The 25569-nt window shown below is 43.2% G+C and overlaps 1 protein-coding gene across 1 annotated transcript; it reads left to right on the top strand.

The window, feature by feature from the left end:
- Nucleotides 1-25512, top strand: LOC109873542 (stromelysin-3-like). The gene is made up of 8 exons (XM_031808715.1): nucleotides 1-87; nucleotides 4062-4366; nucleotides 13755-13898; nucleotides 18677-18810; nucleotides 19410-19624; nucleotides 19897-20101; nucleotides 20943-21203; nucleotides 25028-25512. Exons 1-8 carry the CDS (start codon nucleotides 1-3, stop codon nucleotides 25210-25212), a joined length of 1536 nt encoding a protein of 511 aa, XP_031664575.1. The 3' UTR covers nucleotides 25213-25512.
- The last annotated feature ends 57 nt before the right edge of the window (nucleotides 25513-25569 follow it).

Here is a 25569-nt window from a genome sequence, read left to right as displayed (position 1 = left end):
ATGCGGATACCCCCCAGCTGCATAGGATCAGCACCCGAGCCGGCGGAGGAAGATGGTAGTGATGCGGAGAGGGGGGCAACGGAGAACGCGAGCTCCTTTCCCCGAACTCGGTGACGAAGATCAACCCGTCGCTCTATGCGAATAGCGAGTTCAATCAAGGAATCCACGCTGGAGGGAACCTCCCGGGAGAGAATCTCATCCTTTACCTCAGCGCGGAGACCCTCCAGAAAACGAGCGAGCAAAGCTGGCTCGTTCCAGTCACTGGAGGCAGCAAGAGTGCGAAACTCAATAGAGTAATCTGTTATGGATCGATTACCTTGACATAGGGAAGCCAGGACCCTGGAAGCTTCCTCCCCAAAAACAGAACGATCAAAAACCCGTATCATCTCCTCCTTAAAGTCCTGATACTGGTTAGTACACTCAGCCCTCATCTCCCAGATAGCCGTGCCCCACTCACGAGCCCGTCCAGTAAGGAGAGATATGACGTAGGCGATACGAGCTGTGCTCCTGGAGTAAGTGTTGGGCTGGAGAGAAAACACAATATCACACTGGGTGAGGAACGAGCGGCATTCAGTGGCCTCCCCAGAGTAACACGGCGGGTTTTTGATTCTGGGCTCCGGAGATTCGGAAGCCCTGGAAGTGGCCGGTGGATCGAGGCGGAGATGGTGAACCTGTCTTGTGAGGTCGGAGACTTGGGCGGTCAGGGTCTCAACGGCATGTCGAGCAACAGACAATTCCTGCTCGTGTCTGCCTAGCATCGCTCCCTGGATCTCGACGGCTGAGTGGAAAGGATCCGAAATCGCTGGGTCCATTCTTGGTCAGATTCTTCTGTTGTGCACTTGAGTGAGGACCCAAAAGCGATTTAACAAAAACAGAGTCCTTTAATGTAGAAAATGGCAAAATAGACAACGCTCAGAGAGGGCGACAAATGAAACAGAAAGTCCTTCTGATATTTACTAAAGAGTCCCCTTCTTAGCAGCAGAGGAGAATAGCTGGGTTGCGGCGACAGACTGCTGGTCTCTCTGGGTAGGCGCGGGTCGTAGCGGACAGAGGTACCTGATCACACGTAGCATCAGAAGAACAGGCAGATTCCAACAGGATGGGACAAGGGTGAAGCAAACAAGACGATAGTTTGGTTCTGGCATGAGAAACTCAAACGAGAATCTGACAAGGAAAGAAGCAGGAACAGAGAGAGAAATAGAGACCTAATCAGAGGGAAAAAAGGGAACAGGTGGGAAAAGGGTGAACGAGGTAGTTAGAGGAGATGAGGAACAGCTGGAGGAGGAGAGAAAGAGAAGGTAGCCTAATACGACCAGCAGAGGGAGACAGAGTGAAGAGAAAGAACAGGAACAAGACATAATATGACAAGACATGACATGATATCTGAACATGTAGATGCTTGTGCAGATAATTTAAGCTTAAGAGGAGCTTTACTGGAGCTTGGCACTTGGCAACAAGTCTACATTCTTATGCCATAATTTTTCAGAGGTAAGAGATCTCCACATTTCAACAGATTTATTAGGGAGATTCCGAACCTTAAAGCTTAAGGCACTTTAAGAAATAAGAGATACTTACATAGGGTTTTACAATTCAAGCCAAGATAATCTTTATCGAACAAAACAAACATTTATTGTGTAACTGGGAGTCTCGTGAATGCAAACATACGAAGATCATCAAAGGTAAGCGATTAATCTTATTGCTTTTCTGACTTTCGTGACCAATCTACTTTGCTGCTAGCTGTTTGTAATGTTTTGTCTGCTGAGAGCTGTCCTCACATAATCGCATGGTTTGCTTTCATTGTAAAGCCTTTTTGAAATCTGACATTAACAATAAATTACGCTGTGTTTTGGTATATTGCACCTGTGATTTCACGAAAATGTTATATTTTTAGTAATTTAATTTGAATTTGGCGCTCTGCAATTCACCGGATGTTGACGAAAAGGATCCCGCTAAAGGGATCTGTGCGCCAAGAGGTTAACCACATCTGGATGGATCCATAATGATTTGCTATGGGAGTAAATATCACTGAATGACAGAAATATTGGAATAATGTAGGCTAATGAAGGCAACAAATTGTTGCTTACTGGAACACCCAAAGTCATCCAATTGTTATAATAGGATTTGAAGCAATAGCCTTCCTCACTTAACCCTAAATCTTGTAATAAATCATGTGGAAAATGAGCAAGTTGACGTGACTAAACTGCTTGGAGTAACCCTGGATTGTAAACTGTCATGGTCAAAACGTATTGATATAACAGTAGCTAAGATGGGGAGATGTCTGCCCATTACAAAGCGCTGCGCTACCTTCCTCTTTGAGATAGGGGGCAGCATTTTCACTTTTGGATAAATAGTGTGCCCAATTTCAACTTCCTGCCACTCATGCCAAGAATATAAGATATGCATATTATTAGTAGATTTGGATAGAAAATACTCTGACGTTTCTAAAACTGTTTGAATCATGTCTGTGAGTATAACAGAACTTATGTAGCAGGCAAAACCCCAAGGACTAACCATTCAGATTTATTTTGTTTTTGAAGTCACTGTCTATTCAATGATATGTCATTGGGAAACTAGATTTCTAAGGCACTTGTTTGCAGTTCCTACCGCTTCCACTGGATGTCACCAGTCTTTGGAAATTGGTTGAGGTTATTCCTTTGTGTAATGAAGAAGTACGGCCATCTTGAATTTGTGTCATTTGAAGTGTACTTTTTGAGAAGGCGCATGACTAGAAAAGTAGAGTTTGTTGTCTTCCTGTATTGAACACAGATTGTCCCGTCTACAATTTGATCGATTATTAACGTTTAAAAATACCTAAAGTTGTATTGCAAAAGTAGTTTGAAATGTTTTGGCAAAGTTTACAGGTAACTTTTGAGATATTTTGTAGTGACGTTGCGCAAATTGGAAGCTGTGTTTTTCTGGATCAAACACACCAAATAAATTGACATTTTGGATATATATCGATGGAATTAATTGAACAAAAGGACCATTTGTGATGTTTATGGGACATATTGGAGTGCCAACAAAAGAAGCTCGTCAAAGGTAAGGCATGATTTATGTTTTATTTCTGCGTTTTGCTTCGCCCCTGCAGGGTTGAAATATGCTACTCTCTCTTTGTTTACTGTTGTGCTATCATCAGATAATAGCTTCTTATGTTTCGCCGAAAAGCCTTTTTGAAATCTTACGTTGGCTGGATTCACAACGAGTGTTGGTATCTTAGATGTGTGATTTAATGAAAGTTAGAATTTTATAGTATTTTATTTGAATTTGGCGCTCTGCATTTTCCCTGGCAATTGGCCAAGTGGGACTCGACTGTCCTGTCTATCCCAGAGAGGTTTAACAGCACTATCAAAAAGGCAGGTCCTACAGACTCTAGTTTTGTTGCAACTGGACTACTGTTCAGTAGTGTGGTCAGGTGCCCCAAAAAAGGGTCTTAGGAAAATTGCAATTGTCTCAGAACAGGGCAGCAAGGCTGGCCCTTGGATGTACACAGAGAGCTAATATTAATAATATGCATGTCAATCTCTCCTGGCTCAAAGTGGAGCAGAGATTGACTTCATCACTACTTGTATTTGGGAGAGGTATTGACATGTTGAATACACCGAGCTGTCTGTTTGAACTACTGGCACACAGCTCAGACACCCATACAAACCCCACAAGACATGCCACCAGAAGTCTCTTCACAGCCCCCAAGTCCAGAACAGACTATGGGAGGCGCACAGCACTACATAGAGCCATAACTACATGGAACTCTATTCCATATCAAGTAACTGTTGCAAGCAGTACAATTAGATTTAAAATCCAGATAAAAATACACTTTATGGAACAGTGGGGACTGTGAAGCAACACAAACATAGGCACAGACACATGCATGTAGATATGTGGTAGTGGCACAAACTGTGTTGTGAAATATGTGAATGCCTTGTAATGTTTTTTAAATGGTATAAACTGCCTTAATTTAGCTGGATCCCAGGAATAAATACAAATACATGCAATTTTGTCTAAACAACAGCCTCATTTACTTTCTTCAAACGGTACTTAGTTGCATATACCTCTGTTCACAGGGATGGCCTCAGAAGACCCACAACTATGGCCTGAAGAAGAGGGGCAGGTTTAGCCATACTCAGGACATGCTGAAGGAACGATCGCGCCCGTCAGGAAGTGTCTATCCAGAGACTGTGCTTCCAGGGAATGGAACAGAGTTGGTCTGGAACCGGCCTCGCTGTGGCGTTCCAGACTATCCTACTCAGAAGCAAGGTGGTGTCTTGGACTACCACATGCGGAAGGGGGAATCCTTTGGAGGAAAGCAGCGTCAGAAGCGATTCGTTCTCTTTGGGGGGCGCTGGGACAAAACTGACCTCACCTACAAGTAAGGGTCTTCTTTGGTCGCTCTAGAGTCTAGACACACTCATACATTTCTTTTTCAATGGGGTATACTATTTTGGGGAAGCTTTCTGGGGAACTTTTATACGTGGCGGGCACACTCAATATGTCACTGATGTCTTAGTAGTTTAGCCAGCATGCACAGAGATAGAAAGGCAATCCCTATCAAGATAGACTGGTTCACTCCTACATTACACTGGCTGACAATGGCCGCTACAGGGGGGTATTTTCTTCTGAATGAAAGGTGGGTGATGGGGAAATATGTATCATGCTGGTCCCCATCCTAACTTCTTTTGTATGCTCAAAAACAGTCATTATTTGGGTGAGATCACCCAGGTTACAGCTACTGTGAGGAGGGAGGAGCCTTTACATTTTATGGTCCAATGCAGCCATTTTATCTCAATAGCAAATAATTTCTGGGTGACAATTCAGTAAGTCAGTGATTATTTTCAATTAAAATGGTCAATAAGAAACAAAAATAGCTTCTTAGCAAAGGGCAATTTTTCAAGCAAGACAAGAATATTGCTAGGACTGTCTGGGAGCACTCAGAGTGAGGAGGGGAAAACTAGCTGTTATTGGCAGAGGTTTGAAACTCCAAAGGCCAAAACAAGCTGAAATCATAATTTTCACAATTGCACAGTATTATTCCAACCTCATAGTGTGGAAATATACAGTGCATTGGGAAATTATTCAGACCCCTTCACATCTTCCACATTTATCCGCAGCGTTGAAGGTCCCCAAGAACACAGTGGCCTCCATCATTCTTAAATGGTTGGAGTTGGGAACCACCAAGACACTTTCTAGAGTTGTCCACCAGGCCAAACTGAGCAATCGGCAGAGAAGGGTCAAGGAGGTGACCAACAACCCGATGGTCACTCTGACAGAGCTCCAGAGTTCCTCTGTGGAGATGGGAGAACCTTCCAGAAAGACAGCCATATCTGCATCACTCCACCAATCAGACCTTTATGGTAGTGTCTAGACAGAAGCCACTCCTCAGTAAAAGTCACATGACAATGCACTTGGAGTTTGCCAAAAGGCACCTAAAGGACTCTCAGACCATGAGAAGCAAGATTCTCTGGCCTGAATGACAAGCGTCACATCTGGAGGAAACCAGGCACCGCTCATCACCTGGCCAATACCATCCCTACGGTGAAGCATGGTGGTGGCAACATCATGCTGTGAGGATGTTTTTCAGCAATAGGGACTGGGAGACAGGTCAGGATCAAGGGAAAGATGAGCAACGTACAGAGAGATCCTTGATGAAAACCTGCTCCAGGACCTCAGACTGAGGTGAAGGTTCACTTTCCAACAGGACAACGACCCTAAGCACACAGCCAAGACAACTCAGAGGTGGCTTTGGGACAAGTCTCTGAATGTCCTTGAGTGGCCCAGGCAGATCCCAGACTTGAACCCGATCGAACATCTCTAGAGAGACCTGAAAATAGCTGTGCAGCAACACTCCCCATCTAACCTGACAGAACTTGAGAGGATCTGCAGAGAAGAATGGGATAAACTCCCCAAATACAGGTGTGCCAGGTTTGTAGCGTCTCGAGGCTGTAACGGCCAAAAGAGCTTCAAAGTACTGAGTAAAGGGTCTGAATACTTATATAAAAAAAGGAAATATATTTACGTATATAAATTTGCAAAAATCGCTAAAAAACGTTTTTTGCATTGACATTATGGGGTATAGATTGATGAGGGGGAAAAAAACTATTTAATCAATTTCAGAATAAGGCTCTAACGTAACAAAATGTGGAAAAAGTGAAGGGTTATAAATACTTTCTGAATGCACTGTATATAAATCACAGGAAAATATTTGTTTTACTGCACTGGGCCTGTAATCCAAAACGAAAGACATTTCAGTGATGGATAACTGACTTTGTTGTAGACTTGCAACTGCTGTCTTAAGCTCTGCTGTAGACATCAATAGTATACATGTAACCCGTTTCAGGAAACTAGACTATGTCGCGGGTCACTACTTCACAGGAGAGCCGTTTGAACATTAAAAAAAGGTTATAATTTTTTTGGGGGGGACAGAAATGTATTTTCGAACATGTGAACATTCATGTGCCTTAATAACAAACTTGTATGCCATCTGTAAATACGAATACAATTGTTAAATTACGAGCCTAGTTGGTTAAACCACAGATTAGCCATGATTGGCTGAGACATGCCGAGAGATGAGTTTGGATTGGTGCCATATCGCATGCTTCTGTCTATTTGAGCTGGTCATGTGTAGGTAATCCTGTCTAACGCAGCTTTAAAAAAAATGTATTGCGTAGTAAAACTGCAGAAGTGCTGCTCTCCACTTTCTGGAAAAAAAACCTGTCTCCAGATTAAGTCTTCAAACTAAGGGCAACCATGGCATCCGTGACAGGAGACGGATCCATCTATGATGTATACGGGTAAGATAGTCTAGCTAGCTATATTTTAAGATATTATGCGTTTCTAATTTTGAGTGTACTGTTAGCTAGCTAACGTTAGCTGGCTGGCTCGCTAGCTAACGGTACTTGTATGATCTTATTATTCGTATCTCAGAGCCATTTGCTTGGCTAGTTATAGCCTAATGTTAGCTAGCTAACATTGAATTTGGTTGGTTAGCTACCTGCAGATTCATGCAGGGTAGTAACGTCATGTGTTGGGATTATCGTTCATTATTTAGCTAGCTACATGTCACTATGCAAGTAATCATTTCGGGTGAGTTTGTCAATTAAGTCTGGCCATCTACTCCGATTTTCGACTGAGTGTGCCAGAGCACAGAATAACTAATGAATTTATGGACGCTCAACAAACATTGAATATGGCCGGTGTCAGTAAACGTCAGCAAAAAAGTGTAAATAAATTGTTGCCAGCAGCACAGTTAGGAACAAACGCTCTGATAACATGTCTAACCAGCTCCGCTAGGGCGAGTAGAGTGGTCAGAGTTTGGATGGGGGCTAAAGCTTAAGAGGGTGTGAACGATGATGAATGGGTGTAGACAAAGAAAAGCTCTCCAGTAGGTACCAAAACAAGGCCATTTTCTCAAAAGTGAGGTTACAAGTTTATCAACTTTCAAAGCAGAATTACTTTTCCATTGTTCCTCAAATGCAGTGTATGATATACCACTTTGTAGCTCTGTGTCTCTGCTTTTATCCTATGTAAAAAAACACAATTTCAAATGTTGCTACATAAGACTGAATCAAGGCAGTCGGTCACATATGCAATTTAGCAGACACCTTTATCCAAACCTACTTAGTCATGCATGCGTACATTTTACGTTTGGGTGGTCCGGGAATCAAACTCACTACCCTTGCGTTACAAGTAGAGGTCGACCGATTAATCAGAATGGCCGATTAATTAGGTTTTCATAACAATCGGAAATCTGTATTTTTGGGCGCTGATTTGCCGATTTTTAAAATGTAAGAACACATTCTTATTTTCAATGACGGCCTAGGAACGGTGGGTTAACTGCCTTGTTCAGGGGCAGAACGACAGATTTTCACCTTGTCAGCTCGGGGGATCCAATCTTGCAACCTTACAGTTAACTAGTAAAACGCAATAACGTTCTGCCTCTCTCTCGTTGCACTCCACAAGGAGTGCAGTAAGCCAAGGTAAATTGCTAGCTAGCATTAAACTTATCTTACAAAAAAAACAATCAATCATAATCACTAGTTAACTGCACATGGTTGATGATATTACTAGATATTATCTAGCGTGTCCTGCGTTGCATATAATCTGACTGAGCATACAAGCATACAAGTATCTAAGTATCTGACTGAGTGGTAGTAGGCAGAAGCAGGCGCGTAAACATTCATTCAAACAGCATTTTGTCAGTGGCTTCGTTGTGTGAGAAATGGCTAGCTAGTTAGCGCACGCTAATAGTGTTTCAAACATCACTCGCTCTGAGCCTTCTAGTAGTTGTTCCCCTTGCTCTGCATGGGTAACGCTGCTTCGATGGTGGCTGTTGTCATTGTGTTCTGGTTCGAGCCCAGGGAGGAGAGGGACAGAAGCTATAATGTTACACTGGCAATACTAAAGTGCCTATAAGAACATCCAATAGTCAAAGGTTAATGAAATACAAATGGTATAGAGGGAAATAGTCCTAGAATTCCTATAATAACTACACCCTAAAATTTCTTACCTGGGAATATTGAAGACTCATGTTTAAAGGAACCACCAGCTTTCATATGTTCTCATGTTCTGAGCAAGGAACTGAAACGTTAGCTTTCTTACATAGCACATATTGCACTTTTACTTTCTTCTCCAACACTTTGTTTTTGCATTATTTAAATCAAATTGAACATGTTTCATTATTTACTTGAGGCTAAATTGATTTTATTGATGTATTATATTAAGTTAAAATAAGTGTTCATTCAGTATTGTTGTAATTGTCATTATTACAAATACATCTAAAAAAATCGTCCGATTATCGGCTTTTTTGGTCCTCCAATAATCAGTATCGGTATCAGTGTTGAAAAATCATAATCGGTCGACCTCTAGTTACAAGCATCATGCTCTACTAACTGAGCTACAAAGGACCTCAAAGGAGAGGGCGCCCAGTCTATGTGTATTCAGTGTTTAGCTGTGTTTATGTTTATGATGTAATTTCAAACCAAACGTAACAGAAAATTAGGAGGCACAACTTCAATTTAGTTTGGTGTTTCTTTGCCTTTGAAGCATCTTTTGATTGACACGATGAACCCTGTGCCCTCAGGGTCATTTGGTCTCTTCCTTGTGTTTTGACTGCCTCGGCTCTTCCATTACAGTTAAAAGACAGGCCTAGCCAGACATTGGCCACCCTCCTACTCCGTCATTAGGAGTCTGGCAGTCGTGACCTGAAAAACCACAGCCATTTACAAGAGTCAGAGCACTCAAGCATGTTACAGCAGAGCAGCCCAAATATTTCCCAACATCTGCGCATACAGCTCAGCAGGGAGGGGGCTGGAGAGTGGAAAGGTCAAGCTAATAGTTACTTCCAGGAGAGTGTTATCAGAGCAGAGCCAAGAAGAATAAGTCTTTGTTGTTGCGGAACTCAATTTTACAGTAAGTGTCACTCTTGAGAAAAAATCTAGACGATGTAAAAACATAGAAGAGAGAAATAATGGTGTAGAATAGAAGATAGAGAGCTCATGTTCATGTAAAACATGGCATATGTATTGATCAAACGTAAAAATGCTGAGTATAATCAACCACCCTTCGCCAAACACCAAAATATTGCCTCATTAGTCATTACTCATATTCTCTTTGAGGTAACCACTTACTAAGTATCCCTAAATATAGCTTCATTTTGCTGATTGTCAACAGGCACAGAACCTCCCGTGCCCTTCACACACACAATCATTTCTGCACACACAGCTGGGTGGCCTCCTTTCTTTTCAAGAAAGAAATGATTTACAGCACAGTAAGGGTGTGTACTGCACTCTGCTGGCTCATCACATTTTCACCTCAGGAGACACACAACATCACAGAGCGGGACCTGCAACTTTTGCCCCTCTGTCTGGTTCCAGTGGCTGGCTGTGGTGAGGAACAAGTCGAGCGACTGACTGCAGGGGGGGTCATTACCAGGCCAGTGTTTCTGCTGTCTTCTCTGTGTTGACTTTGTTGTAATAATAACGGACTGTAGCATTAGCAACACATTGACTGTTCCATAGTAGTCTCTCCAGAGCACAACTTTAAAGTGGAACTGACAGTGTTTTAATTACTTTGCAGATATGAAAAACACAATAATCATATCAGTCAAAATATCAAATTCCCAGTTTATGCTACAAAACCAAAACCAACCAATTCAACAATACATTTCTTGGTAGTCCCAAAAATATTGCAGGTTGTAAATCAAAGCTGGCCTGGTACATTGTTTGCTACCTCCACCCATTTGGAATGCACTGTTTCAGTTTCAATGACTCAATATTTTGAATAAATGGACGACTGTTACTAAGGCTGGGAATGTCAATACAAGTCCCAGCAAGCACTGACAATGAATTACCAAGAAACTAAATCTTCAACAAAACACCATGCACACCAATGCACACCTATTTCAGCAGTAGCCTAGGCTGGCTACTCAACTACAATACATTTTGAGTGCACCATACATCAATGCAGCATTCATTATTTATTTAGCAAGCTAAAAACACAGAGCCTAACATTAGCTATCTACTATGAGGATGTCATGTCATTGGAGGAGTGGGTAAGTGAACGACTTGTCCCCCTCATATCGTTTTTCAGTGGCTAAATATACAGCTGTCATTTGCTACTGACTGAAAACACAAACTGCAGTTCAAAGTGCAGGCCCGTGTGGCAAATAGCTTATTTGCATATAGGCCTAATGTAGCTCTGATTGGCTATGGCACATGTTTTATTTATGGCAGTGTCTATTAATTGTCCAAACCCACGGCCATCTTGCCACTCTATATTGCTATAGAATTTTCACAAATGTCTTAATACACAGTACCAGTCAAAAGTTTGGACACACCTACTCATTCCAGGGTTTTACTTTATTTTTACTATGTAGAATAATAGAGAAGACATTACAACTATGAAATAACATGCACACTCTTGGTATTCTCTCAGCCAGCTTCATGAGGTAATCACCTGGAATGCATTTGAATTAATAGGTGTGCCTTGTTAAAAGTTAATTTGTGGAATTTCTTTCCTTCTAAATGCATTTGAGCCAGTCAGTTGTGTTCTGTATACCACCCATATTTGGTTAAAGATCAAGTCCATTATGACAAGAACAGCTCAAATAAGAAAAGAGAAACAACAGTCCATCATTACTGTAAAACATGAAGGTCAGTCAATCGGGAAAATGTCAAGAACTTTGAAAGTTTCTTAAAGTGCAATCGCAAAAACCATCAAGCCCTTTGATGAAACTGGCTCTCATGAGGACTGCAACAGGAAAGGAAGTCCGAGTTACCACAGAGGATAAGTTCATTAGAGTTAACTGCCTCAGAAATTTCAGTCCAAATAAATGCTTCACAGAGTTCATGCAACAGACACAGATCAACATCAACAGAGAAGACTGCGTGAATCAGGCCTTCATGGTCGATATTGCTACAAAGAAACCACTACTAAAGGACACCAATAATGTCACGCTGGTATGAAGGGATCGGGAGACAGGCACAGGAATGCATAATAGGGTTTTTTATTTCCCAAATGACAGCTTGCTGTGTAAAGGCACGTGGAAGAAGACCAAACAAACACGTATACAAAACACGGGAGAAACCCAAACAAAAGAGCGAGGAGTACCTCGAATAAATACACAATTGCACAATGATTATCACACGGGACGAGACCTGTAATCTGCACAATATACGTGGCACGAAAGCTAAAACAATATAGCACAGGTACTCACACGACCAATGGACATTGGAGCAATAATCAACAGGACAATGGTGAACAAAGGACACATTATACAATTACTAATCAAATGGGAATAGGGACCAGGTGTGCGTAATGACAGAGACTTTGTTGGGCCAAGAAAACACGAGCAATGGACATTAGATTGGTGGAATTCTGTCCTTTGATCTGATGAGTCCAAATTCGAGATTTTTGGTTCCAACTGCCATGTCGATGTGAGACGCAGAGTAGGTGAATGGATGATCTCCGCATGTGAGGTTCCCACCGTGAAGCACGGAGGAGGAGGTGTGATGGCGTGGGGGTACTTTGCTGGTGACAATTGGTTATTTATTTAGAATTCAAGGCACACTTAACGAGCAAGGCTACCACAGCATTCTGCAGCGATACGCCATCCCATCTGGTTTGCGCTTAGTGGGACTATCATTTGTTTTACAACAGGACAACGACCCAACACTTCCAGGCTGTGTAAAGGCTATCTGACCAAGAAGGAGTGTGATGGCATGCTGCATCCGATGACCTGGCAATCACCCGACGTCAACCCAGTTGAGATGGTTTGGGATGAGTTGGACCACAGAGTGGAGGAAAAGCAGCCAACAAGTGCTCAGCATATGTGGGAACTACTTCAAGACGGTTGGAAAAGCATTCCAAGTGAAGCTGGTTGAGCGAATGCCAAGAGTGTGCAAAGCTGTCATCAAGGCAAAGGGGGGCTACTTTGTAGAATCTAAAATATAACATATATTTTGATTTGTTGAACACTTTTTTGTTTACTACATGATTTTGTGTGTTATTTCATAGTTTTGATGTCTTCACTATTATTCTACATTGTAGAAAATAGTCCAAATAAAGAAAAACCCTTGAATGAGCATGTTTGTCCAAACTTTTGACGGGTACTGTACGTCATTCCCCAAAGCGTCATACATTCATGTGAAAATGACCATATCTAAGTGCTTGATTGTCATATCTTTTTTTAAAGGTGGCATATTCTTTCTGAAGGTGTATATGAATTTAATAAGATTTCATGTTGTTAAAACGCTATCAGTTCCACTTTAATGCGAGTCTGCTCCAGGCGTCAGGTGCCGTAGGTGGAATCGCGCCCCGGCATGCATCGCCCTCGGAGGGTTAGGGAGTTTTTATTTAGGTAGAGTGGGGTTATAGAGTGACAGCACAACCTGGCCTCTCCTGTCTGGGCATGCATGTAGGGCCTAAACACAATGAGACACAATCAATTTCTCTAACGCACCCAACTACCCACACAACTACCCCATGAAATCTAAAATGAAGAATGAAAGTGATAGCCGCCAAGGCTGGTATCAAGGGAGGTAGAAGAGAAAATGTCTGCAGGGCAGAGGGGTAACGGAAGAGGTGGTGGATAATGGCACGAGATGGAGATTGAGACAAAACATGTCACGGTTGTTTAAATGCCCTCCATTTAAAACAAGTGCTGCCCTTTCTGTCTGTCAAAGCCTGACATAATAATGCAGGTCTTAGTGTTTGGAAGCACCAACAACCACCGTCAACTCTCCCTTTAGCCTTCTCTGCTAATCCACATCAACTGTGAACAAGTGAAGTTATGTTGCTATGTACGGCACATGACCTATGCCTTGAATAACAAGTATGAATCTGAATACATGATTCTGAATAAAGAGTGTTGGTTGGTTAGTTGGGTCAGTATGCAAGCACCTCTATCTCATAGTCTTTGTTCATGTTGCTGTATACGAACCATGCCATCATGGTGTCAGTTGATCTGCCATTGTGCAGACAGTTGAGCTAATCCATAGATCCCATTCAGCAACATATGATATCAGATTCCTTTGTCAGCTCCAACCCAACAGTCAAGCTGGGCAGCATCAGACTGGGCTTTGCGCCCACTTTACTGCAGCCTCTCTCACAACAGCCAGATTATCCCGGGCCGAGGCCAGGGTCACCTCGTGCCCATAAAGCAACCAGAGAAATGCCCCCTGCAAAAGAGGATTATGGGTAGAACACAAAGATGCCAATCACACCGGTGGTCCCTGACACAAGTGTGTGTGTGTGTGTCGCAGGATTATGCGCTTCCCTTGGCAACTGAGTAAGGAGAAAGTGCGTCGAATCCTACAGGAGGCGCTGCTTGTGTGGAGTGACGTCACGCCCCTGAAGTTCACCGAGGTCAGCAGTGGGAGAGCTGACATCATCATCGACTTCACCAGGTAATAATCATACTAGATGATAGATGTTCTAAGTTTGTATTTGGGCATTTTGGGCATTGTGGTTAGAGGCAAAAACAACTTGTAACTGCTAACACTATGAGAACCTGAGGCATCCCAATTGCTAGGCTTGAGATCAAGATCAACTATTTTTCAACTCACACATAGTGGTGTCTTTGCAGCAATTCGATCACAGTCTCCTCTGGACAGTTGATGTTGAGATGTGTCTGTTACTTGAACTCTGTGAAGCATTTATTTGGGCTGCAATTTCTGAGGCTGGTAACTCTAATGAACTTATCCTCTGTAGCAGGGCTATCTTTGGGTCTTCATTTCCTGGCTCATGAGAGCCAGTTTCATCCTAGTGCTTGATGGTTTTTGCGACTGCAAGTTCTTGACATTTTCCGGATTGACTGACCTTCAGGTCTTACAGTAATGATGGACTGTCGTTTGTCTTTGGTTATTTGAGCTGTTCTTGTCATATCTGAGCTGTATGAGTTATTTTTTCCAAATAGGGCTATCTTCTGTATACCACCCCTACCTTGTCACAACACTACTGATTGGCTCAAATGTATTAATACTGAAATATACTTTTACCAAGGCACACCTATTCATTGAAATGCATTCCAGGTGACTACCTCATGAAGATGGTTGAGAGAATGTCAAGTGTGCAAAGCTGTCATCAAGGCAAAAGTTGGCTACTTTGAAGAATCTCAAATATAAAATATATTTTGATTTGTTTAACACTTTTTGGGTTACTACATGAGTCCATGTGTGTGTGACACCATGTGTGTGAATTATTTATGTCAGCTTTCATTGCTTTTCGTCACATTCCCAGTGGGTCAGAAGCTTACATTTCACTCAATTAGTATTTGGTAGCATTGCCTTGAAATTGTTTAACTTTGGTCAAATGTTCCGGGTAGCCTTCCACAAGCTTCCCACAATAAATTGGGTGAATTTGAGCTATTTCCTCCTGACAGCGCTGGTGTAACTGAGTCAGGCCTCCTTGCTCGCACACGCTTTTTCAGTTCTGCCCACAAATTTTCTATAGGATTGAGGTCAGGGCTTTGTGATGGCCACTCCAATACCTTGACTTTGTTGTCATTAAGCCATTATCCCACAACTTTAGAAGTATGATTGGGGTCAATGTGCATTTGGAAGACCCAAACTTTAACTTCCTGACTGATGTCTTGAGATGTTGCTTCAATATATCCACAATTTCCTCCCTCGTGATGCCATCTATTTTGTGAAGTGCACCAGTCCCTAATGCAGCAAAGCACCCCCACATGATGCTGCCACCCCTGTGTTTAATGGTTGGGATGGTCTTCTTCGGCTTTGATGCATCCCCCTTTTTACTCCAAACATAATGATGGTCATTATGGCCAAACAGTTCTCTTTTTGTTTCATCAGACAAGAGGACATTTCTCCAAATAGTACGATCTTGGTCCCCATGTGCAGTTGCAAACCGTAGTCTTTTTTTATGGTGGTTTTGGAGCAGTGGCTTGTCATTTCAACTTCAAAATGTCCATTAATTATAGTCCACATATAAATTCACATATCTTGCTGTGGCAGGATTATTTTCCTGCTGTAGCAAACTGGCTCTAATTAACATCCTAGGTCTGTAAGCCATGCTTCAGGGTGGATCCCCCCCCCACACACACACTCTCTTGAACCTGCACTTGAATTTTACAAAGCAGGACATGTTTGCTGCGGTTTATGTGAATGAACGTCCTCAGGGCAAACTTTTTCCACCCTCATCTGATGTTTTGATCTGGCACGAGCACGATAGAATTATATTCCCTTGTCTTAAATGACTGTAGTTTTACAGGATCCACCTACACATCAGACCTACAGTGCCTTCAGAGTATTCATGCCACTTCACTTATTCCACAGTTTGTTGTCAAAAGGCTAAATGGTTTAAATATATATTTTTTCACACCCATCTACACATAATACTCCATAATGACAAAAAGGAAACAGGTTTTTCAACATTTTTGCAAATGAATTAAAAATACAAAACAGAAATACCTTATTTACATAAGTATTCAGACGCTTTGCTATGAGACTCGAAATTCAGCTCAAGTGCATCCTGTTTCCATTGATCATCCTTGAGATGTTTCTACAACTTGATTGGAATCCACCTGTGGTAAATTCAATTGATTGGACATGATTTGGAAAGGCACACACCTGTCTATATAAAGTCCCCCAGTTGAAGACAAGGGTGCTTGTCAGAGCAAAAACCAAGCCATGAGGTTGACGGAATTGTCCGTAGAGCTCCGAGACAGGATTGTGTCGAGGCACAGATCTGGGAAGAGTACCAAAAAATATCTGCAGCATTGAAGGTCCCCAAGAACACAGTGGCCTACATCATTCTTAAATGGAAAAAGTTTGGAACCATCAAGACTCTTCCTAGAGCTGGTTAGGGAGGTGACCAAGAGCACGATAGTCACTCTGACAGAGCTCATCTGTGGAGATGGGAGAAACTTCGAGAAGGACACCCATCTCTGCAGTACTCCACTAATCAGGCCTTTATAGTAGAGTGGCCAGACGGAAGCCACTCCTCAAGGCACAATGACAGCCCGCTTGAAGTTTGCCAAGCATCACGTCTGGAGGAAACCCTCACTGCTCATAAGCTGACCAATACCATCCCTACGGTAAAGCATGGTGGTGGCAGCATCATGCTGTGGGGATGTTTTTCAGTGGCAGGCACTGGGAGATTAGTCAGGATTGAGGGAAAGACGAACGGAGCAAAGTACAGAGAGATCCTTGATGAAAACCTGCTCCAGAGCGCTTAGGACCTCTGGGCCGAAGGTTCACATTCCAACAGGACAACGACCCTAATCACACAGCCAAGACAACGCACGAGTGGCTTCAGGACAAGTCTCTGAATGTCCTTGAGTGGCCCAGCCAGAGCCCGGACTTGAACCTGATCGAACATTACTGGAGAGACCTGCAGCAACGCTCCCCGATCCAACCTGACTGAGCTTGAGAGCATCTGAAGAGAAGAATGGGAGAAACTCCCCAAATACAGGTGTGCCAAGCTTCTAGCATCACACTCAAGAAGACCTGAGGCTGTAATCCCTGCCAAAGGTGCTTCAACAAAGTACTGAGTAAAGGGTCTGAATACTTATGTGAATGTTATAGTTCAGTTTTTTATTTGTAATAAATTTGCGCACATTTCTATAACCTGTTTGTGCTTTGTCATTATGGTGTATTGTGTGTTTGTTTTTTTAGAATAAGGCTGTAACTTCCAAGTGAAGGGGTTTGAATACTTTCCAAATCAACTGTAATTATTCAAACCCCTGAGTCAATACATGTTAGAATCATATTACAGCTGTGACTCTTTCTGTTTTTTTTTCTATAAGATCTTGACACACCTGAATTTTACAATATTTGTACATTAGTCTTTTAAAAATCCTTTGTTCCCTGTCAAGCTTGTTGTTGATCATTGCTCGACAGCCATTCTCAAGTTTTGCCATAGATTTTCAATCTGATTTAATTAAGGCAAAACTATAACTAGGCCTCTCAATGTCATCTTGGTAAGCAACTTGTGTTTTAGGTTATTGTTCTGCTGAAGGTGATTTTGTCTCCCAGTGTCCGACTGAACCAGGTTTTCCTCTAGGATTTTGCCTGTGCTTAGCTTTATTCCATTTATTTAACCCCAAAAACTCCATAGTCCTTGCCGATGACAGGCATACCCATCACAAGATGCAGCCACCACCATGCTTAAAAATATGAAGAGTGGGACTCAGTGATATGTTGTGTTGGATTAGTTTTATACAGTTTTACTTTAGTGCCTTAATGGAAACAGGATGCATGTTTTGGAATAATTTTATTCTGTACAGTCTTCCTTCTTTTCACTCTTTTAGGTTAGTATTGTGGAGTAACTACAATGTTGTTGATCCATCCTCAGTTTTCTCCTATCACAGCCAGTAAACTCTGTAACTGTTTTAAAGTCACCATTGGCCTCATGGTGAAATCCCTGAGCGGTTTCCTTCCTCTCCGGCAACTGAGTTAGGAAGGACGCCTGTATCTTTGTAGTGACTGGGTGTATTGATACACCATCTAAAGTGTAATTAATAATTTCACCATGCTTAAAGGAATATTCAATGTCGTCTTTTTTATTTTTACCCATCTACCAATCGGTGCCCTTCTTTGCGAGACATAGGAAAACGTCCCTGGTGTTTGAATCTGTGTTTGAAATTAACTTGCTCAACTGAGGGACCTTACAGATAATTGTATATGTGGGGTAGTCTTTTAAAAATCATGTTATACACTACTATTAAGTGAGTCCATGAAACATATGTGACTTGTAAAGCACATTTTTATTCCTATTTAGGCTTGCCATAATAAAGAGGTTGACTTATTGACTCAAGACATCTGAGATTTTCATTTATAAACATTTCTAAAAACATAATTCTACTTTGGCATTATGAGGTATTGTGTGTAGGCCAGGGACACATTCTAAATTGAATCTATTTTAAATACGGACTGCGATGACAGCATTACTTTGATCAGTTACTGTACAAAAGGTCCAATGGAGCCTACTTGAATATCTGAGCCGAGAACCCAGCAAATAGTCAGTGTCAATTTCCACTTCCAGTGAATCTTAATTCATCTCAAAATGGATACATCCCTGGTACGTACAGTACAAACTTAATAACAAACACGTGAATCAGATTTGTACGGAGCCCCTAAAGTGATGTTATGACTTTTGAAGTGGTCATGAGGTGAACTTTGTCTTAAACAAATCACCTTGCCTTGTGCCTCTGTTTGTTATGTAGGTACTGGCATGGTGACAACCTGCCCTTTGATGGTCCTGGAGGCATTCTGGCTCATGCCTTTTTTCCCAGAACCCACCGGGCAGGCGACATCCACTTTGACTATGACGAGAGTTGGACTGTGGGCAACAGCATGGGTGAGTGAATAGCATAAATAAGCGATTTACAGATGTAGGATCTTATTTTGATCACCCTGTTCCAGGATACATTTCCTGCAATGCAGGACATTTAAAACATGTAGTTTATTTGAGGTTTAAAAAGGCTTCTGAACGTTGTAATTTCCACTTAGAAATATTTGACTTGATTTTACATTATGACAACCCCTACAAAAAAGTCCATAGTGTTTAGAGCGTTGGACTAGTAACCGGAAGGTTGCAAGTTCAAACCACCGAGCTGACAAGGTAAAAATCTGTCGTTCTGCCCCTGAACAGGCAGTTAACCCACTGCTCCTAGGCCGTCATTGAAAATAAGAATTTGTTCTTAACTGACTTGCCTAGTTAAATAAAGGTCAAATAATAATTAAAATTTCTTGTTGCTGCAGGATTATCTTCTTTCCGTTGCAAAATTGATCAAATTAGGATCCTACATCTGTAGTAGTTTATACGGGAAGATACTGAATAAACATTGCCAAAGATACTGTAAAGTTACTGCCTAAATCTTGCTGAGGAAAGTTTGGTTAAAGCCCTCTGTCTCACAGTCACTGTCCCTTGTCCTATGTCCCATGGTGGTCCCTCAGGTACGGACCTCTTGCAGGTGGCGGCCCATGAGTTTGGCCATGTTCTTGGCCTCCAGCACTCCCTGGTCGACAGAGCCGTCATGTCCCCCTTCTACAGCTTCTCATACCCTTTGGAGCTGAGTGACGATGACAAGCAGGGCATCCAATACCTGTATGGCCCACCGCGGAAAGCCACGCCTGTCATCACAGAGACCAATGAGATCGAAACCACTGTGGTGAGGAAAAAACATGAATAGAAGTTCAACTTATTAGTGATCACATCCATTGTTGGGAGCATATACAGTGCCTTCAGAAAGTATTCACACCCCTTGACTTTTACCACATTTTGTTGTGTTACAAAGTGGGATAAATTTAAATTTTTTAATTTTTTATTGTCAATGATCTACACACAAAGTTAAGATTCAAGAAAGTGTCTTGCCTTCCAATATTGCTTTTGCATGACAACCTGTGCTCACTGTGGGTCTCTCTCGCCATGACTTGGCCACAGCCGGACCCCTGCAGGACTAACTTTGATGCAGTGTCCATGATCAGAGGTGAGTTGTTCTTCTTCAAGTCCTGCTATGTGTGGCGTATCCGCGACGGCCGACTGCAGGCGGGGTACCCGGCGCTAGCAACACGCCACTGGAGGGGGATCCCCAACAGCATCGATGCGGCCTACGAAGACAAGACTGGAAACAGCTGGTTCTTCCAAGGTGGGTTCCACCATAAATACAGAATAACTGCCATGCTCTGGGGGTCTTCACCCATTCGAGTAGGTCTATGTCTATGGATGCCACTGCTCTGTTGGTAGCGGTTGCTTTTAAGCTGCTTTTAAGCTTTTAAGGCATGGTAAGGAGTACAGAAGTAGCTCGTCCAAGGGCAATAAGTCCAAGTTGTCCTAATGGTGGCACTGAACTGCCATTGGGTTTGAAACAAGGCTGCTTGCAGTTATATATATATATTTTGAAAGGAGATAGTATTTTATGACAGGACCGCTTGTAGCAAATATGGTAATGAAAAGAAGGGCACAGACCGGAGAGGCCCAAGGTGAGACTTGCCCCTTTGCCAGGTGGTATGGTCCAGAGTCGGGAGTTTAGCTATACCAGACTCTGGCACGTTGGTAGCAGTTCTGAGTAGAACTGAAAGTGTGCACTTTGAGAGTCATTTGTATGAAAGTTTAGTCAAACTTCTAAAAGGAAAGTATTGGACAGCAGATCACCAGGGGGGAAATATGCAGAAGGGCTCAGACAATGTTTGCATGGGTAAATTAGGTCCGTAGCTCCTACAAAAAGCAGCAGTAGGGAGGGAGATGTAACACAGCAGTAGGTCCATTCACCAGGTGAAGGTTTCAGCCTGGTTCATGTGACCCACCATCTGCTTAGCACAAAAGTTGCCCCTACAAACTGATACAGGGTCAGATATTATTCCATCCCACAAAAAGTTGACCTTACAATTGGGAGTGGACTAATCGGTTCCTAAATCTGTTTCTTAAAAGACATGGGCAATGTTTGGTGTGTTCTCATTTGTGCCCCCTGTGTGTGACATCATTAACAGGTGACAGTTACTGGGTGTTTGACGCAGAGAGGAAGATCACAGGGCCGGACTCATTGAGTCGGCTGGGCCTCCACGTGTCGGACATCCAGGCAGCCCTCATGTGGGGCGAAGACAAGGCCCAGAAGACTTACCTCTTCAAGTCGGGAACCTACTGGCGCTTCAGCCCCCTGGAGAACCGGGTGGAGACAGCCCACCCACGCAGCATGCAGGACTGGGGGGGCATCCCCATGGACATCGACGCTGCCTTCCAGGACCAATATGGTGAGAGTCGTACTTCCATTACTGTAAGAAGAAAAGATAAGTTAATAATGTTTTTTCTGCAAACTTAACATGTGTAAATATTTGTATGAACATAACAAGATTCAACAACTAAGACATAAACTGAATGAGTTCCACAGACATGTGACTAACAGAAGTGGAATAATGTGTCCCTGAACAAAGTGGGGGGGGGGGGTCAAAATCAAAAGTAAGAGTCAGTATCTGGTGTGGCCACCAGCTGCATTAAGTACTGCAGTGCATCTCCTCCTCATGGACTACACCAGATTTGCCAGTTCTTGCTGTGAGATGTTACCCCACTCTTCCACCAAGGCACCTGCACGTTCCTGGACATTTCTGGGGGGAATGGCCCTAGCCCTCACCCTCCGATCAAAAAGGTCCCAGACGTGCTCAATGGGATTGAGATCCGGGCTCTTCGCTGGCCATGGCAGAACACTGACATTCCTGTCTTGCAGGAAATCACACACAAAATGAGCAGTATGGCTGGTGGCTCTGTCATGTTGGAGGGTCACGTCAGGATGAGCCTGCAGGAAGGGTACCGCATGAGGGAGGATGATGTCTTCCCTGTAACGCACAGCATTGAGATTACCTGCAATGACAACATGCTCAGTCCGAGGATGCTGTGACACACCGCCCCAGACCATGACGGGCCCTCCACCTCCAAATTGATCCCGCTCCAGAGTTCAGGCCTCGGTGTAAAGCTCATTCCTTTGACGATAAACACAAATCCGACCATCACCCCTGGTGAGACAAAACTACGACTCATCAGTGAAGAGCACTTTTTCAAATCAAATCAAATAAATGTATATAGCCCTTCTAACATCATCTGATATCTCAAAGTGCTGTACAGAAACCCAGCCTAAAACCCTAAACAGCAAGCAATGCAGGTGTAGAAGCACGGTGGCTAGGAAAAACTCCCTAGAAAGGCCAGAACCTACTAAGAAACCTAGAGAGGAACCAGGCTATGATGGGTGGCCAGTCCTCTTCTGGCTGTGCCGGGTGGAGATTATAACAGAACATGGCCAAGATGTTCAAATGTTCATAAATGACCAGCATGGTCAAATAATAATAATCACAGTAGTTGTCGAGGGTGCAACAAGTCTGCACCTCAGGAGTAAATGTCAGTTGGCTTTTCATAGCCGATCATTAAGAGTATCTCTACCGCTCCTGCTGTCTCTAGAGAGTTGAAAACAGCAGGTCTGAGACAGGTAGCACGTCCGGTGAACAGGTCAGTGTTTCATAGCCGCAGGCAGAACAGTTGAAACTGGAGCAGCAGCACGGCCAGGTGGACTGGGGACAGCAAGGAGTCATCATGCCAGGTAGTCCTGAGGCATGGTCCTATGGCTCAGGTCCTCCGAGAGATAGAAAGAACAAAAGAGAGAAAGAGAGAATTAGAGAGAGCATACTTAAATACACACATGACACCGGATAAGACAGGAGAAGTACTCCAGATATAACAGACTGACCCTAGCCCCCCGACACATAAACTACTGCAGCATAAATACTGGAGGCTGAGACAGGAGGTGTCAGGAGACATTGTGCCCCCATCCGATGATACCCCTGGACAGGGCCAAACAGGCAGGATATAACCCCACCCACTTTGCCGAAGCACAGCCCCCACACCACTAGAAGGATATCTTCAACCACCAACTTACCATCCTGAGACAAGGCCAAGTATAGCCCACAAAGATCTCCTCCACGGCACAACCCAAGGGGGGGTGCCAACCCAGACAGGAAGATCACGTCAGTGACTCAACACACTCAAGTGACGCACCCATCCTAGGGACGGCATGGAAGAGCAACAGTAAGCCAGTGACTCAGCCCATGTAATAGGGTTAGAGGCAGAGAATCCCAGTGGAGAGAGGGGAACCGGCCAGGCAGAGACAGCAAGGGCGGTTCGTTGCTCCAAAGCTTTCCGTTCACCTTCACACTCCTGGGCCAGACTACACTCAATCATATGACCTACTGAAGAGATGAGTCTTCAGTGAAGACTTAAATACTGAGACAGAGTCTGCGTCTCTCACATGGGTAGGCAGACCATTCCATAAAAATGTATCTATATAGGAGAAAGCCCTGCCTCCAGCTGTTTGCTTAGAAATTCTAGGGACAATTAGGAGGCCTGAGTCTTGTGACCGTAGCGTACGTGTAGGTATGTACGGTAGGACCAAATCGTAAGGATTGGTAGGCTCAAGCCCATGTAATGCTTTGTAGGTTAGCAGTAAAACCTTGAAATCAGGGAGGGAGGCTAGCACTGGAGAAATATGATCATATTTTTTGGTTCTAGTCAGGATTCTAATAGCCGTATTTAGCACTAACTGAAGTTTATTTAGTGCATTATCCGGGTAGCCGGAAAGTAGAGCATTGCAGTAGTCTAGTGACATTGATGTCACGTTCTGACCATAGTTCTGTTATTTTATTCTTTGTTTTAGTATGGACAGGGCGTGAGTTGGGGTGGGCAGTCTATGTTTGTTTTTCTATGTTGGTTTTTGTGTTCGGCCTAGTATGGTTCTCAATCAGAGGCAGGTGTCGTTAGTTGTCTCAGATTGAGAATCATACTTAGGTAGCCTGGGTTTTACTTTAGGTTTGTGGGTGTTTGTTTCCGTGTGAGTGTTTAGGCCACACGGTAAATGTTTCGGTTTTGTATATTTCACGTTTATTATTTTGTTCCAGTGTTCAGTTGTTTTTTGAATAAATCAATATGGATACTTACTATGCCACGCTTTGGTCCTCCTCTCCTTCCCCAGACGACAAGCGTTACAATTGACTTAAACTGACTAAAAGGTTGCTACATCAATCTAATTTCAACATAATCATCAAACCAATGTATACGTTGAAATTGCATTGAAAATTCCATATAGAAACGTACAAAATCATTGATTCAACCGGTGTGTCCCCAGTGGGAAGAGTGGTGGTGTTGGTCCACGTCAAGTCCTCTGTGATGTGGATTCCAAGGAATTTAATACTGCTGACTCTACTGCAGTCCCAATGATGTGGTTCGGGGCATGTCAATGAACAGCATTCTCACATAGGTGTTCTTCTTGTCCAGATGTGTTAGGGCTGTGTGAGTAGCGATGTAAAGTGGATCCAGTGTGCCCGGCATGCTGGTCTTGATGTGGGCCATGACCAGCCTCTCCCTCGAAGCACTTCATGATGACCAGGGTGAGTGCGACGGGGCAATTAGTAACTTGGGCGTCACTTTGACTTTATTGGGTACTGGGACGATGGTGGTCTCCTTGAAGCAGGAGGGAACTACAGCCTGGGACAGGGACAGGTTGATAATGTGCGAAAAGACGCCAACCAGCTGGTCAGCACACTGAGGATGCGGCTAGGGATGCCATCCGAGCTGGCTGCTTTGTGTGTATTCACTCTTGTCAGAGTTTTCCTCATGCCTCGGAGAGCGAAAGCACTTGGTTGCCCGTAGCAGCAGGAGCATTGCTGGATGCCTCGACCCGAGCATAGAATGTGTTAAGCTTGTCTAGGACGGAGGCTTTGGTGGGCACCACACAGCTGGATTTACCTTTAGTCCGTGATAGTCTGTAGTCCTTGCCACATGCATCTCGAGCCTGTGTTGTCTTCAGGTTTGAGACTGAATTGTCTTTTTGCTTCCCTTGTGGATTTGCAGAGCTCATACCTGCTTGCCTTGTAGGTGTCGCGAGCCACCGAGTCATCAGGGTTTATTTTGATGACATTGAATGCATTTAAAGTTGCACTGACATTGAAAATGTGTGTGTGTGTGTGTGTGTGTACAAACCATGATAATTCTGTTGAACTGCAGTGGACTAAATGTTGACCCTTTGTCCTCTTGACAGGATATGCTAATTTCCTGAGTGGGATGCAGTATTGGAAGTTTGACCCGGTGGAGGTGACGGTTCTGGAAGGATACCCACGCTATATCGGCATGGACTTCTTTGGCTGTCCACTTCCTATTATCGATAAAGCCCATGAAGAGTCCATATCGCCCGAAGAGTTGAATGGAATATCACGACCAAATTAATTTGTTTGCTCTTAAGACTGATGTCACTACAATGGAACTTTAGACTGATATAATTACATCATTGCGTAACATCAGCAGGTTGACTGCAGCTGTTGGTCTAATAGAGGTGAGGACTTGGTTGAAACTTTCATTATGAACCCAGTCTGAGGTCCGTGGCTGTCTGAAGACCACTAGAAATTGAGGTCATATTTCAACAGATGAATTGGGTATATTTCATTCTATCATCATCCACAATATGATATTTTCTGGTGTAAAATCAATGCACAGGCTTTCAGAGATACGTTAAAGAGCACACGGACAGCTCTGCTGAATATATATATATATATATTTTTTTTTACTTGATGTATAGCCTTGATT

The sequence above is a fragment of the Oncorhynchus kisutch genome, linkage group LG29 (assembly GCF_002021735.2).
Source record: "Oncorhynchus kisutch isolate 150728-3 linkage group LG29, Okis_V2, whole genome shotgun sequence".
NCBI classification, from domain to species: domain Eukaryota; kingdom Metazoa; phylum Chordata; class Actinopteri; order Salmoniformes; family Salmonidae; genus Oncorhynchus; species Oncorhynchus kisutch.
The sequence above is the reverse complement of the archived record's forward strand: the minus strand, read 5'-3'. Positions and strand labels throughout refer to the sequence as shown.

Coding starts and splice junctions, on each gene's coding strand:
- LOC109873542 (XM_031808715.1), top strand. CDS start 1: ATGCGGATACCCCCCAGCTGCATAGGATCAGCACCCGAGCCGGCGGAG. Junction 18,811..19,409: donor GACTGTGGGCAACAGCATGG/GTGAGTGAATAG, acceptor GTGGTCCCTCAG/GTACGGACCTCTTGCAGGTG. Junction 20,102..20,942: donor AAACAGCTGGTTCTTCCAAG/GTGGGTTCCACC, acceptor CATCATTAACAG/GTGACAGTTACTGGGTGTTT.